General features: G+C 37.2%; 1 protein-coding gene across 1 annotated transcript; it reads right to left on the bottom strand.

The window, feature by feature from the left end:
* Positions 1–8,053: 8,053 nt before the first annotated feature.
* On the bottom strand, positions 8,054–12,581 carry ponzr6 (plac8 onzin related protein 6). Its single transcript, XM_036597139.1, has 4 exons — positions 12,480–12,581; positions 10,545–10,661; positions 9,777–9,928; positions 8,054–8,524 (listed from the first exon to the last, which is right to left on the bottom strand). The coding sequence occupies exons 2-4, from the start codon at positions 10,657–10,659 to the stop codon at positions 8,342–8,344; spliced, it is 450 nt and encodes a 149-aa protein (XP_036453032.1). The 5' UTR covers positions 10,660–10,661; positions 12,480–12,581; the 3' UTR covers positions 8,054–8,341.
* Between the last annotated feature and the right edge of the window lie 3,655 nt (positions 12,582–16,236).

Here is a 16,236-nt window from a genome sequence, read left to right as displayed (position 1 = left end):
TGGTAATAATGTATTTATAGTGTGTGAGATAAACTTCACAACTGAGACTTCCAGGTTCCTACTGTACAATCTTAACCAGCCATAGGAACCTGACCACAGCACAGAAGTAGAATTGACTCCCAGCTGAACTCATAAAGGAGTGCTCCAACCGATGTGGCCTCAGTGGCAAGCCTGGGGCTTTCCCAGGTTCATTATCCTCAGCGAGCAGCTGCACAGCAGCCATTCATTCACATAGTAGCCGCAAATTCCAGACAAGTCAGACTATATGCACGGCAGATAAACGGGCCACTGCCTCTGAGGCTGAAGTCTAATGGAGTGGTGCTGTTCTGCTAATAAAAAGCTGAATCTGGCCGAGGAGCTAGACACTGAGCTATGCAACTACAGAGGAAGGACTGGAAGAGTAAAACCAGTCTAATAGTGAATTAAGGGTCATTTACATTTTTTCTTTTTATCCTTTCCTCTGAGTCTCCTTACAACATGTATGTGTCTTTATGTACCAAAACCAGTCATTGTTAATTCATACACAACCATTTTCCATCCTCTATCCCTATTTGAAAATGCTGTTTTTGTTCCTGTGCCTTTAAGACTGATAAATGTAAATGATCTCTGTCCTGATTGGCTGTCCTGTAGTATGCCTCATTGAAAAAGCAGTCTGGACTGAAACACTTCTTATAACTTATAGCTATAGTGGGACTAACCTGGCATAGGTTGAATAGGCTCATGTAAACACTTCTTGTCTCAGCCTCTACAACGTAGTTGTTATTTATGCTATATCTTACAACCCTCTATATATACGGTTTTTTTTGACAGTTACAGCTTACGTCATGTTAGAAATGTCAGTGGACCTGTTCAGTTACAACCCGCCTCGTCCTGGTCACGACTTTTACATTTGTACATTTTACACATCAGATTAAACTAGAGAATCTGCTGATTTAGACCATATCTGTTAGAACATTAAACCTCCATTAATGAGTGCTGACCAAGCTATAATCCAGATGTAAAATTTTACTTTCTTACCTCAAAGTCTGATTTTGTTACATAAACCCATCACCGTTTCACACTAAGTCTTCAAACATCCCCTATCAGCTCAGAAGGTGGGCACGTGAGCAAAGCAGCGATATTAGCCCTGCAGCTTGTTTCTGTAGATACAGAATTTTTAGCACATATAGGACACTTTATGTCTCAAATACTCTAACATTTTGATTATAATGTCTGTCCTCCTTTCGTAGCCTATGTTTGACAATTTCTACAACTTTTATGTCCTTTTATACCCCCCCCCTCATTTTGATCAGCTTTTCATTCTATGCTTCAGAAATATTGTTTCATTATTTATTTTATTTATTTTGTCCTACTAACTCCTATTAAATAGAATTGACAGTAAGATTAGTTTTATGTATATTTTTATGTATATGAAGGACTTGCAACCACTTTTCAGTAAGTGTGAGAATGTTAACAGTATTACTAATTCTGATTTCTGAATTGCTGTATATTTAGAGTGTACATCAAAGCTGTCCAAAGAAAATTATGTATCTCCACTTTTTCCAATTTTTATTTTTCAGCATCATTGAAGCACAACTTTACATCCTGTCAAAATTTCATGATGAATAGACCAACAGAAATGGTCCAAAAATTCTTAGAAAAAAATGTCATGAGATTGACTTACATTACAAATGAGTAGTGTTTTTGCTTTCTCTTGTAAAGTTACCATTTTGAAGTTTTTTGTTTTTATTTTTGGGAAGCTATTATATGTTTTTAAAGAAAGAGTAGATCCGGCTTAGTAGAATACAGGGAAAACCTGTCTGGTAGGTTTACTGCTGTAAAATCACATGCTTATCTGTGGGCATTAGGTGAGGTTTCAAGCAGTGTAGGTAGAGGTAGAATTTAGAAATATAGAACATTCTGTAGCAGCCCTCACTGTCTTCCCTCTGTGAGCTTGTACAGTCCAGGTAATATGATGATGGCAGCTTCAGGATAATGGTTCTTTCTCATGAGCTTCTTCTGTTCTTACACTGATCCAGGCTCAAAGCAGAAACTGAAAGAGCCTGCCTCATGTCACATGCTAGAACTTAATTATCCTGAACTTGTACTGTACACTCTGAATGGAAAAACCCAAGAGATAATGATTCTAATAACAACAGCTTGCTTCACAGAACTCTGAGAATGAGGGCTATTACAGTAAACTGAAACCAAAACTAAAAACTATTAAAAGATATATTAAACACCTGCTTTAAAACATAAACTAAATCAAAGTGATTATTGCCACTGAATCTAATTGTATCTGAATAAAAAAAAAGCTAAATATTTTGGTTTTTATATTTTATCACAACAAATTGTGATACTTCTTAGGCCTTGATGAGAGAATCATGGTTGGGTGCATAAAAAATGCAGAAGGATGCCAGATTGTGCATGTAAATGCTTACATTTCTGGAGCCTGTGCTCTGATTTCAAAATTGATAAAATACAGTAAAATGAACTAAAACTATTAATGCCTCCTAAAAGGTAAAAAAAAATCAAAAGAAAAGAGAATTTTACAGAGTGAATATCACAGAAAAAAACAACAACTACATTATAATAAAAGCATAAAACGTTTATAATCTTGTTCAGGATTGCAGTTCATAGGATGATCTGGTGAAGTTCTGGGTCCTGGGCTTTATTACCTTCATATTTAAATATCTCGTTCATGGGTACTTCATTGGATTAACCTCCAGATTTGAATAGTTTCTAGGCTAGGACCATTTAAAAGCTTCAGAATCACTGTGACTATCATAAAATAAAGATTTAAAAACACCCACACAGATCATGTGTACGGCAGTTTAATCTAAGCAGCGCGTCAAACCAGAAGAACTGCTTTAAACGCTGAGGTATTTTTGCCTATGGGTTCTTGCCCTCTTCTCTTCTTGTATTGCTGCTCTTGTCAACAGCTGAAGCATTGAAAGGTACTGCACATGTAAATATTTTTACACCTTCTCCTCTACTCTACCATCGAATTCTCTAGTGTTGGGGGGTCAGTGCAGTTCTTCGGAATCCTGCACATCCAGACATGATTGTCACACTCTGTGCTCCTAGACATATTATAATGACAATTAAATAATAAATAACGATTATTTTTACAACTTTTTTCATTTTAATGTTTATTAATTGTGTCTCTCATGAATTTCCATGCCTTGTTATACTGTGAATGTGGAGTGGCAGAGAACAGGAATTTGCTGGCAAAAATCTTAGAATGTTCTTTGGAACATATGTGCTCTCGTATCTGCAGTATATAGTTTTGTGACTTGGAATAAAGGTGAGGGGGTGTTAAAGTGTGGGTCACATGGCTGTTAAGATGAATCTGGAGTTAAGTCATGTATTGATTAAGAAAATGTAGGGACATTGTATAGTAGTTGACTAGGAACTTATTTAATTCATCTTATAAGTTGGGAAATAACTTGCATTGTATGTTTGTAATGTACTACAAACATACAATGCAAATGACTTGAAAATCATTTGTAAGCATTTAACTGAGTATATTCTTTGTGTTTTTATGGGTTTTTGGGTTCATATTTGTTTTTCTTTTGATTTTGATTGTGAATAATTTGGTTGGGCTCTGGGGGCGGGGCGGGGGGAGACTTGGCTTTTTAAAAGGGGTACAAAGAGCTCAAATAGGCAGTCTGGTTATGGGATCTGGAGGGGCAAGTCAGATGTCCTGAATATCAGGGTCTTTGTGATATAGCCTGTTTTCTAGCTGGTTGACTGCAGCTGTTTTCTTTTGTGTTTTGTGCAGTTTTTTTTAATGTATTATTTTATTTCATTGTACACATATGCATTCATAAAAACTGGGAAAAAAGGGAAAAAAAGGACATAAAGCTCCCTGGACCGCTGCAACTTGGAAGTCTGTCTGAGTGAACTTTCTGCTTCACTCCTCCTCGGTCAGCTTGTTAACAGTGTCAGTATTTACATAGTGACATAAGATAATTTGTGAAGTAAATAACATTCTATTGGCACGAGGGGCTTATAATAAAGTGACATTTATAAGACTCTTATGAAACAGCCTTCTCAAGTAGTGGAACTCCGTGGAAGTCCGAGGTCTAATTAAGAACACCATATCTCAGGTATGATTTTAATGTCTTCACACAAGAGTAATAATTTATATATAGAGCACGTCTTTTATTATAAACAATATATAACCCTTAACATTATCAATGTCACGCAAGGCAAATCCATAAGCTCAAAAATCAGGAAACAAACCAAGGGTCAAAGAACAAGGAAACAAGAAAAGCACGGCTCAGAACTCTTTAAACGGACACTTTGCAAGGCACAAGCCCAAACAATGGGGTGTATGTATGCTAGTTAATGTCCATGGAAGGAGCTGCAGGTGTGCATGGTTCATAGTAAGCAGAGCTTAAGATGGAGAGCCAATACATAGTCCATGTGCTAACTCTCCTGAAGGGGAAGCCAACGTGGAGTTGGAGTGAACCAGTGTTAAATGGGGCAGGTACAAAATGGAGTCTACCCAGTGGGGGGAGATATTGTGGCAGTTATAAATGGAGAACACATTTGCATGCAAACATGGAATTACTTGCCATATTAAAAGCGGTTATTCAATAATAACGTATACATTGTATACAATAGAGATTGAAATATTATAAACACAAAAATGTGTGAATGGTTTATTCACAATTCTGAGTATCTTGGGAAGAAGAAGAAGTTATGACATGATCAAAAAATAAATATTATTAAATAATAGTATTTATATGGGAATTAGACCTGATAAAATGAACAATGGCTGTAGGTACAAGATGCTTATAATTATATATTGCAATAGTGAACAGTGACTATTAGAGCCAGGCTTTCAATTCGGACCATAAATGTCAACATTACAGACATCCATAGTTTGATTCCCGGAAATTATTAGGCCTTATTATTAGCCTAGAAGACACTAGGGGATCTACACTGACACATTGTTACCACACTGCTCTTAACACTCACACACATCCACCAATATTTACAGTCTTTAGGCCTCACAGACCACCATAAGTTCATTGCAGGTCATTAGAAAGTTCAGTCAACAGTGGAGAAAAAAAAAGCTTCCTCTCCTGAAGATCATGCCTGAAGACACTATCGACACACAGCTCAGTCTAAAATATGAATATGAATGACCCTGTGGCAGTGTGTTGTTTGTTATGTCCAAGCCAGCACTGGATCTTCTTAGCTAGTGAACACCATCAGAAAGATATGAGCTGATCTTAGCAGGCTCAAGCTAATAAGTGCAGTTCTTTATAGATCCTTTGCAAGAGTACTAAGTCAAAACAACACACAGCAACTATACCTCAACTCTCAATCTGCTTGTTTGACACAGTACAGCACTGCACAAGTCAAAGACCACCCTTCCTTTAAAAAAACAAGAGTTTCCAACACTAAAGTACAAAAATAACTGAAAGACATACACTCACTAAGCACTTTATTAGGAGCACTTGCACACCTATTGCACACCACTTATGCAATTGTCTAATCAACAAATCATGTGGCAGCAGTGCATAAAATCAATGCTTCAGGTGATGTTCATACTAATGATGGAAAGATTTAATGAAACATTCTTGATTAATAATCAATAAACTAAATATTGGCTAACTTGAGCATTTGGAGATCTCCTAAAAAAGGTAACATTGGGGAGCAGGCAATAGACTGCATGCATTTGAAATATAACCTCTAAAGAGAATGAACTCAATGAACTCTTGAACTCACAAAAAAGAAACTGTACAAAGTGTAGCTACAAATTATGGCTGAAAGGAAGGGAACTGTTGGATGACAGTATAAACTGTAGCTGAAGTGAAAACTAATAAAAGGGAATTGTATTAGATGACAGTACAAATTATAGCTGAAGTGAACTCCTGAACTCGGGTAAAGAAGCTATGTAAGACGACCCTGTGAGGATGGAACAGTGTGGTACACCAGGTCAGAATGGTTAAAAAAAAAACAAACATCATGAGCGTTTGGTTTTAAGGGTTGCCAAAAAGGGTGCAGGTTTGGGATACAATGGGGACGTATGGAATTGTGAAAAAAGGGGTGGGGTGATTACTTCATCACCCCAAAGGGCAATAAAAGGGATGCCTCGAGATGATATTTGCATTGTGGTTGTCCAGGAACCATCTTGCCACTTAAAGCTCAATAAAGAGAAGGCCTTTTCCTTCCTTCCACTAGAACACAGCGACTGAAGTCTTTTAATTCTTTTTTATTCCTTTTTACCTTTTGTTGATATTCTTTTTGATGATTCCTTTAATTCTTTTTAAAGACGTTAGACTACAGTTAGTCATTAGGGCAATAACATAGAACATATTAGAGATATTCATATATGTCTAGACCCTGGGCAGAAGAGACAGCTCTTGGTCGCAACACTAACCATCAGAATGAGGTAAATATGTGATCTCAGTGATTTTGACCATGGCATTAATGTTGGTGCCAGACAGGCTGGTTTTAATATTTCTGTAACTGCTGATCTACTGGGATTTTTACACACAGCAGTCTCTAGAGTTCACTCAGAATGGTGCAGTAAAGAAAAACACTCAGTGATCAGTAGCTCCAAGGACTGAAATGCCTTGCTGATGAGAATGCCAAGACTGGTTTGAGCTGATGGAAAAACTATAAAAAAGCAGTTAACCACTCTGTTCATTTGTGGTGTTGGAAATAATTTTGATGTATTTTCTAGTTTTCTGTTTACTTTGCTTTGCTTCAATTGTTATTCATTGTTAAACAGTATTAATGCTGAGGGGTTTAAGAAGCCACCTCCATTTCTGTTTTCGTGGTTTGAACAATTACACCAAATGGCCTTACAACACCCCCTAAGAAGGATGTGCTGGGGCAGAACACAGTAAGATATTTACGACAGGATTCAAATGTCCCACGCTGTTCTGTATAACTCTATTGGGGGTGGGGGGTCAGTTGCATGGCATAAAAGCTGTGTGTCTGAGCTGCTGTTCAGATTGGGGTGACACTAAGGCAGGAATACTGAACGTTCTCTTTTTAATAAAACCATCATTATTTCTGCAAACCCCAGTCTCCTGAATCTCTTCCATGGCAAGATTGAAGGTGTACAACAGTGGTAAGAAGAAGGAGTAGGAGGTGGTGTAATGATGTGGAGAGTGTTTTCTTGGCACACTTTGGATTTGTTAATACCAATCAATCATTGCTTGGATGCCACAGCCTATTCAAGTATTGTTGCTAACAATGTGCACACCTTTATGAGCACAATTTACCGTCTTCTAATGGCTACTTTCAGCATGATAATGCACCATGTCACAAAGCAAAATCAATGTACAACGTTCTTCAGTTGTCTTCCCAGTCACTGGGTCTGAATCCAATAGAACATCTTTGAGATATGGAAGAGCTGGAGATTCGCAGCATGAAAGCACACCTGAAATTTTTCCAAAATCTTGTGTAATCCAGGCCTCCAAGAAATTAAGCTGTATTGAGAGCAAAGAGAGGCCCTACCCCGTATTAGTATAGTGTTCCTAATGAAGTGCTCAGTGAGTGTAGAGAAAATGGGACAACTGTGCAAAACCCTGTAGACCATCAAAACTACCACCATCAAATAAACAGCATTTAAAGTTTCATCTTTGAGAGAGAGGATAAAATCAAGCTCCACTCTCGCTTCAGATCTGAAGAAAACCACAGGTGTTTCTGTTCTTCATTCTACTGTGAGAAGACAACAACACTTTTCTGCTAAATGTATTTTTTTTCCTGCTGCTAAAAATCAAAAATGCATATTTACTGGCTACTTTAAATACATAAATGGGTCTCTCACTTTTGCACAGCATTTTATGAATGTACAAAGAGCATGAGCTTCTTTTGTGGATGATGTATTATGAGCCTACAAGTGCTTTGATTTCTCATCATTTTATGTCCACTGCTCTAGTATGACATATGAAATGTTCTTTAATTATATCTCATATTGTCACAAGATATAGCTGCCTTTGTTAACATTCAATGATTCACACCAGCATGATTACTTAAGTATGTGATTTATTCATTTAAATCAGATGATACATAGATCATTGATGTACCATTGACCCAGGTAGCATAACATGTAAATGGTTTCTACAAAATAAAAATAGAAATGTTTATGTTAACATAAGTTTTCATATTTGTATAAAACAGACTTTATTGTATAGTGTCAATGAGTTTGCAGATGACACTGAAGTGCAGTTTAGTACAAAAATACATAGGCGCTACATGAAAAAGCTTCTGTAAGTGCTTTAGCTAGTGATAATAGGCTTCTTTAAACTTGATATTATATATCACAATTATCTGATTATTAATCAACAGTGATAAATATTCAGTAAATCCAGAAACATGGAAAGTTTCTTCAGTGTCCCGCCATGAACTGAGGCTGCTGAGGTGTGTTAGGCAGTGGAGGCTGATAAGCAGGGCTCACAGATGCGTTTACGATCACTTGGGGCTTCTGACGATGCTTTAGCTCTCTGGCTATCTGGCACCAAACACAGACAGCACAGCAGGTGGACACACAGCAGTCATTAAACATCGTGCCCTTAGAAGAGAAAAAACAGCAGGAGAGAGGAATCATATAAACTACAGTACAACATCTACGGAAGTCAAATCAGTCTGGATGGTCTGGACACACACACACAGTTGTAAACAAAGGTCTGAACATCCCTGGTCAAATGACATGTTTTAGTGATTTTCTAAGTGAAAATAAGTCAACACATCCTGTACAGGAAACTTAAATATGTTAATTTTCTATACATTTTAATGTACAAATTCAAATCAAATCACATTCATTGTCACATCACATTTACACAGGTGTGGAGGTGAGTGAAAATCTTAGGTGCATAGCCCCCTTGTACTACTTAAATATACAAAAAATATATAAGAAGAAAAAAAGAACACACATACAGTTGTACACATTTCCATATATGCAATTTTGGAGTTATCTTTATTACATAAAAGAGATGCATATATTCCGGATTATACAAGATATGGATGGAAGATGTACAAGATGTCAATCTATATGTGCAGGCATATATTTGCTAGACGTTACAGTTACAGTAAGATCAGGGTGAGTCTGTTCGAGGTGTGGAAGTGGTGTGGATTGTCCACGGTCATGGTCATGATGATGATGATTCGGAGGTGTAGTGACTATTTCTATTTTTCTGCTAAGTTTAACATATTTAACATTTAAGAGAAAATAACAACACAGTTGAAAGTGCCCATGTCCACTCTCAGGGCAATAACTAAGAAGTTTAAAACAACTGGAGATGTTAAGCATCTGCCAGGAAGAGAACGTACGTCTACACTGAACCCACACTCGAGGAGGGTGGTTTGAGTGGATAAAGAATCTCCAAAGATCACAGCTGAGAAACTGCAGACATGTTAGGTCTTGGGATCAAAATGCCTCCCAAACTATAAATGAATACCATCTATATAACCACAAGTTGTTTGGGGGGGTTGCCAGAAGAAAGCCCTGCTGTCAAGGACCAACAACCTTATTACTCATTGAGGGAGGTGTTTTAAAAATATTTTAAACATTTCAAATTTTAGTTTGGGAAATAAATTCATACATAAACACCTCAATCTCACTATTTGCGTTGCCATGGAAAGCATTTACACTTTGTTTAAGTTAATAAAAAGCATATATTCTAATGACACTGTATACCTCAATACTAATCAATAATTCATCAAGACTTTGTAAAGTAATGTTTCCACTAGGGTTTATATGAATTTAAATACAGCTAAACTGATGTTACAATGCATCCATTCTCCCAGCTCAGAGCGCTGTGTACCTGAATGCGGTATCTCTCTCTCACGGAGCTCCTCATAGCAAAGGTGAGGGGTACCCCAAAGCTTATTTGCACCAGGGGGAGGCAGAAACACTCTCCAAATCTTTCGCTTGTGTTACACATCAAGCAGCAGGGGCACCAGAATCCAAGACAGCCTGTACTGATACAAACGCACAGCATTTGTATAAAGTAACAAAAAGATTAGGTCTTATTAAAAATGAAAAAAATCCAAATGTGATCATTATACTTAAAAATGTCATGAGTGACATTTATTAGTGCATTTTTTTTAAATAAATAAATAAATAAATAAATGAATAAATGTCCCTCATGGGACAAACGAAAATGCAGTGTGATTTACTGATCTGAAGGTGGTGAGGCAACTGCATCAATTTTGGAATGTTGGCAGTGATTATACTAATATTCAATAAGGTATGAACTAACTTTGGCCAAAATCAAATGTGTATACACACACACACACACACACACACACACACACACACACACACACACACATATATATATATATATATATGTAGTATAAAAACATATTTGTCCTCTCGTTGGATGAAGGAGTGCGGTACCATTCTGACGGGCCAAATTAAACGTCCTCACGAGCCAGTTTCTGAATTATTGCAAGCTTAGGACTAACCCATTTAAATAACACAAAGTAATAATATTAATAATAATATTAATATTACAAAAACACAAACTCATGAACTGTCTTGTACTCACACCTATCAGACGCACAAACAAATACACACAGACACTCACAGGTGCTCATGTCCTCGCAGCAGTCACATATCCCGCTGCTCCACTGGCCGGTCTTTGGGCTGTCTGGAGACTGAAACGCTACTGGCTGCATCATAACTGTAGGAACGGCCATCATGACTGCACACACAATGGGACACACAATGACCTCAAAAACCTAACAATGACACTGCAAGAACAAAATTGTTTATATACAGTTGTGTATAGTTTTGTATACAGCAGTCTGCATTACATTCTTAAATAAAGTCATTTAGAGTGTGTTGAAGTAAAATGGTTCATTGTAGAGAGATTTGCAGACTCTTTCTTCACAGTGGTGGTGACAGGTGGTTACCAGGGGTTGCTGTGTCGACAATGCAAATTGAGCCATTTCTTTACTACACATGTCATACATTTTTGCATGTGTGGATGCAGTGACAAATTGTGTTCACAGACAATGGTTTCTGAAAGCTCATGCAGTGATTTCCACTACAGAATAATGTCTGTTTTTAAGGCAGCACTGCCTGACATCCTGAAGATCACACGGTCATCCAGTATTGTTTTTTCAGCCTTGTCGCTTACGTATAGATATTTCTCTGGATTCTCTGAATCTTTTAATGATATTATGTACGGTACACAATGAAGTTCTTTGCTATTTTGCATTGAGAAACATTATTCTTGAATTGTTGAATGCGCAGTCTTTCACAGAGAGGCTAACCCCTCCTCATCTTAATTTCTGAAAGAAAATCGTGAACAACTTGTATGACTGTTGAAGAGTTGGACAGTTTGCAGAGTCATGGCCAATTTGAGTATATACACACAGCAACAAAACCGGCAGATTTTTATGTCAGATCGCATTCATTGCATGAAATCCCCACCCAAAACAGACGGCCATGAAGCTCTGTCTTGTCAGCATTGTTCTCTTGGAAAAGCCCATTAGCCCTGTAGGGCCTGTTTTGCCCCTGTTTATAACAATCAGGAGAAGAAAGCAGTTCTTCTTTCACTGTATGCATCACTAAGGGAAACAGAGCACACATGCTGAAATATGAGATGGTGACATAAAGAGATTTTTGTTCCCTGAAAAGCTCAATATGACATTTGCCCACCTGCTTTTCCTTGCAAATTTACTCTTTAAGCATTGCATTCTAAGCACCTGAAATACATTTGCACTCAGATTCAAATCATGTTGTTTCCTTCTTCCCTGTGTTCCTCTTCCCACTTGGTTCTATAGGCTGTGTGCTGTTTACTTTGAGTTGTATGTTCTTGTTAAACATTATTTAGTTGCATCCGTTATTATAGACCTAAAGAATGAACTAATTGCCAGCAGGGTCAAAATCACAGCCAGAGACTGAAAGAATCAGGATTTGTAAGACACTGCTAAATGAAGTTGTGAGCATGTGGCCCTCCTCCCGAAAACTCTTAATTCAGGTTTTCAATAACCAATAACGTAAAGAGAAATGTTCTGTTACAGCCACAGATCACTATAAGGCTGAAACACACCCTGAATTTACCTTTTTAGTTTATACTATTTTGGCACTAAATGGTCAGGTACCATTTTTTAGCATCTAAAATGTATCTTAAAAAAGTTAAGTGTAAGAATGTAAATGTATAAATTAAAATATCTATAAAAGGACTTCACAAATCCATTACTATGTTTTTTTTAACATTAACTTGCTTATACAATCAAGGATTATGCAGTCTAAAATAATTCTATATAGTGTACATTTGACAGAACTAAATAATCAGAGGATTTATCTTATTCAATCTCTACTAACCTCTAAAAAACACAAATATACACACCTAAACATATTATATTTTGACATACAGCACAGATGTCCAACGTATATTAAATCCCTCCCCAAAAAAAACAAACAAACACACAAATCAATATCAGTAAATATATACAACATAAAGCATGTGAATATCTGATGTATAAACACCAAAAAGGACCTCAAAACGTACCTGTTAACAGTGAGATTTCAGGTAGGTGTGTGCGTGTGTGTGTAGTGAACACAGAGTGGCAGGTCAGCTAAGAGTCTAGCAGGCTGCAGGTGGGTGAAAACGTCAGCAGGATGTGCACAGGTAGAGGAAGGGGGGGGCATAAATGGGTGGCTTTCAAAGGATACTGTGTTATGGTAAACTTCCTATGATAAGGGCATTCAAAACATGGAGGAAAATATTCTCACGAATAGACCAGCTCAAAATGGAATAAGCTCTTATTTATTTACTGATTGTTATACTTCCAAGAAATGCAGTTAAACAGCCTCTCACACAGTTAAACACAACTGAAGATAGATAGAGAGAAAGAGAGAGACAGAGAGAGATAGAGAGAAAGAGAGAGAAAAAACAAGTGAGAGCGAGTGTACTGATGGAGGGAGAGTATAAGAATGCAAAGAGACGATGAAAAAGAAAGAGAAGAAGAGTGTATAAGGGACTAAGAGAGAGATGGAATGAGAGATAGGTGTGTAGAGAGAAAGACGGAGTGAGTGAGAGGGAGAGGGAGAAAGAGAGAGACTGTGGATGGAGGGAGGGTATAAGCAAGCAGAAAGAGAGAGTCAGGTGTTGTTCTGAGATGAGCTGACAGTCTGTAGCGTCATGTGCAGGATGAGGTGACAGGGCATATTTAGACACAGCAGTGTTGATGTTTTTACGAGGACACAAAAACTAAACTCTAATCCCTGGAATGAAGACCTGATTATTACAGCATGGCACCTTTTTTTATTCTGGCAAGTGATGCTCTAATGTTTTGGCTCATTTCGCACTTGAAATGATATCTGTTTTGTGCATAGTATGCACACAACAAAGGAATTTCTGCCCAACACCAATTGATGTTAATTAGTTTGCAGAAGTTTACAAGGAAATTATATTAGACTAGATTTCCTATATCAGGCCTCAAAGGAGAATTCCATCAATTTTTTTCAATTTTCTGAATAATTCAGTCCTTGAGATGTAAACAGATGCATTCAGAGTGGTTTGGTGTGAAATGACTCAGTGTAGAGAAACTTACACACTCAGATTTCTTTAGTGGTGGTGATAGGAACCAGAGGTCCTGATGTCTACAACACAAATATAGCATTTTTATTTACTGTCCAAAACCACCAGTAAACCTACACATGTCTTCGGTGTTTTTATATGTAATGATGATGGTAAAATTGTCATAAATCTGAAAAAATATGTTTTCTTTGAGGACTATTTTTTCTTACAATGCCCTGTGTGTACCCATCTGCCACGAATGGATTAAAATAAATACTATCATAAAAAATGTCTCAGACATCAGGCAGCATATATCTAACCATTTCATGTAACAACTTTCTGTGAAGGAGCTTTCAGAGGCATTAAACTCTTTAGTTGTCTGGTTCCTATCACCATCACTGTGAACAAGTCTGACTCTGTAAGTCTCTCTAGAATGGAGCATTTCACATTAAACCACTCGGAATGATTTGGTTTACAACTTAACCATTTAATTATGTAGAATTTATGAAAAATTGGTGGAGTTCCCCTTTAAATGGCTGTATATCTCCAAAAAAAGCAGGAAAAAATGTATTTTATAACAGGGATGTTCTAACAATTTCTAAAACTCATTGAGCAGTGCAGTCCTACTGCGCACACACATATCAGCAGTATAATGTAGTAACTTTTTACTACTATAGTATGGTAAGTTTTTCAAACCTTATATTGTTTTAATGTTAATTCAGCCTTAATTCAATTGTATTATGCAGACTCAGCTTAATATTACAGTTTATCCTGTGATAAGGTGATTTTGGCTATCAAAACAGCCTACCTATAGTTTTAAGGCTGGTAGCATTTTGTGATTTACATAAAGTTTAATTATGGTTTTATGTTGGAGCTAATTATAAATATGTGCTACATGACAATATTTCAGAACACCAGTAAATCATATAGCACTGCTGTTGGAGCAATGTGTCAAACCTTCATGAGGAATGGACCATTAGAAAAGTGGGGGTAAAGGGGGGTCGGGCTGGAGCCTATCCCAGCACTCTTTGGGCAGAGGGCAAGAAACACCCTGAACAGGTCGCCAGTCCATCACAGGACAGACACACAGACATACACATTCACACATAGGGGCAATTTAGTATTACCAATTGGCCTTAATGCATGTCTTTGGACTGTGGATGGAAGCCCGCACAGACACAGCATACACAGAGTACAGTGTCATTCTGTCTCTACTGCTAAGCCTTATAAGCAAGATAATGAAAAGGATACAGCATCCTGCTTCTCTAAATAAAACAAACACACACAATACACATTTCCTGTTCATTGTCTTGTGTATATAAGCCTAAGGCTGCAGAGAGAATATCACACTGAGCTTTTTTGTATAAGGGTATGTTCACACTTGGCAGGTTTGGTCTGAATTCAAAGGCTCACATCATGGAAAACTGAATTTTCCTTGTTTTTATGAAATGAAAAAGTTTGATGTAAACATGCAAACACTGTTAAAGTTTCAAAACTCTTCAGTTCCTTGTCCATACATGGAGAGCTGCAGAAACAGCTCATTTTTTATTTTTTTTGTTTTCTTTGAGATGTCCCCCAACATTTACATACACCTGTCCATTGTAACAGATTAGTTCCACTCATTCATACTGAAGTTATAAGGAACGTTTTAGCTTGGACGGCTTTTTAAATGAAGCACACTGCAGGCCAACCAATCACAAAGTTCATTTACATATATTAGTATAATATAATTCTAACTGATAAGAAGAAGTTGGAAAATTGTCATGTAACACTTAAAAATGATGTATAAAAACACACACACAAACATCATAAGTAGACCTTAGTAAAATCCAAAAAATATGGGATATGGGCCCTTTATACAAACCCAAGAACCCTAGAGTGCTGATGTTCGAAACCTGCGCACCAAATAAGTGGATCGAGACCCCATGAGGAGGGTATCCCAATTTGCACTGTAAAAATATATGTTTTTTGAACAGGTCATTTCTCTGTATAATTTAAACAGAATTCATTCGTTTGTGCATCTCAGTGTCACTTTACTGTGCTTTGAAGCACGTGTTACTCCACTGCTTACAGCTGCAGCAGAGAGTGCACCAGTCAAATGAGAATAGAGGACAAAACTGCTCCTTCATGCTGAGAGAGCATCTAGCTACCTTTTCACCACAAATATGTGTTGTTAATGACATAACTATATGATAATATTGGGTATAGTATAAACTTACACGTGGCTGCCATATTGAACATTAGCTTAAGCAATTGAATGATTAAAGTAGCTGTTAAGTTAGCGAACAAGCTAGCTTTTAAAGATGTTTTACTGTGACATTTTACAGCAGTGTTAACTACCTTAATCAGTGTCAGCATGTGCAACAGTTTCCTAGAACCGTTAACGTTTGACCGCAGCAGTTTACAGCAATGGACGACCGAACGTTCTGCTCATTCAGCGGTCCATGGTTGCCTGGCAACAATAACATACTCTAAAGGAACTACATTTATTTGCGGAATTCTTGTTCATGTCGATTATTACTAATAATATCTTAAATTATAAACATAAATTGCTTTATTGTGAAACAGAGCTGAGTGAAACCCTTCAAATATAAAGGCCCGTTTAGTTCAGATGGTCATTTACTCTGTAGTTAGTTGTGCTCAGATGACTCAGAGGCTCGGATGGAGCCTCAACATGACTGCGCTGATTAAATTAATGTTAAATGAAATTAAACAGAAACGACTGCAAAGGCGTTTGTAGTTCAGC

The sequence above is a fragment of the Colossoma macropomum genome, unplaced genomic scaffold, assembly GCF_904425465.1.
Source record: "Colossoma macropomum unplaced genomic scaffold, Colossoma_macropomum, whole genome shotgun sequence".
NCBI classification, from domain to species: domain Eukaryota; kingdom Metazoa; phylum Chordata; class Actinopteri; order Characiformes; family Serrasalmidae; genus Colossoma; species Colossoma macropomum.
The sequence above is the reverse complement of the archived record's forward strand: the minus strand, read 5'-3'. Positions and strand labels throughout refer to the sequence as shown.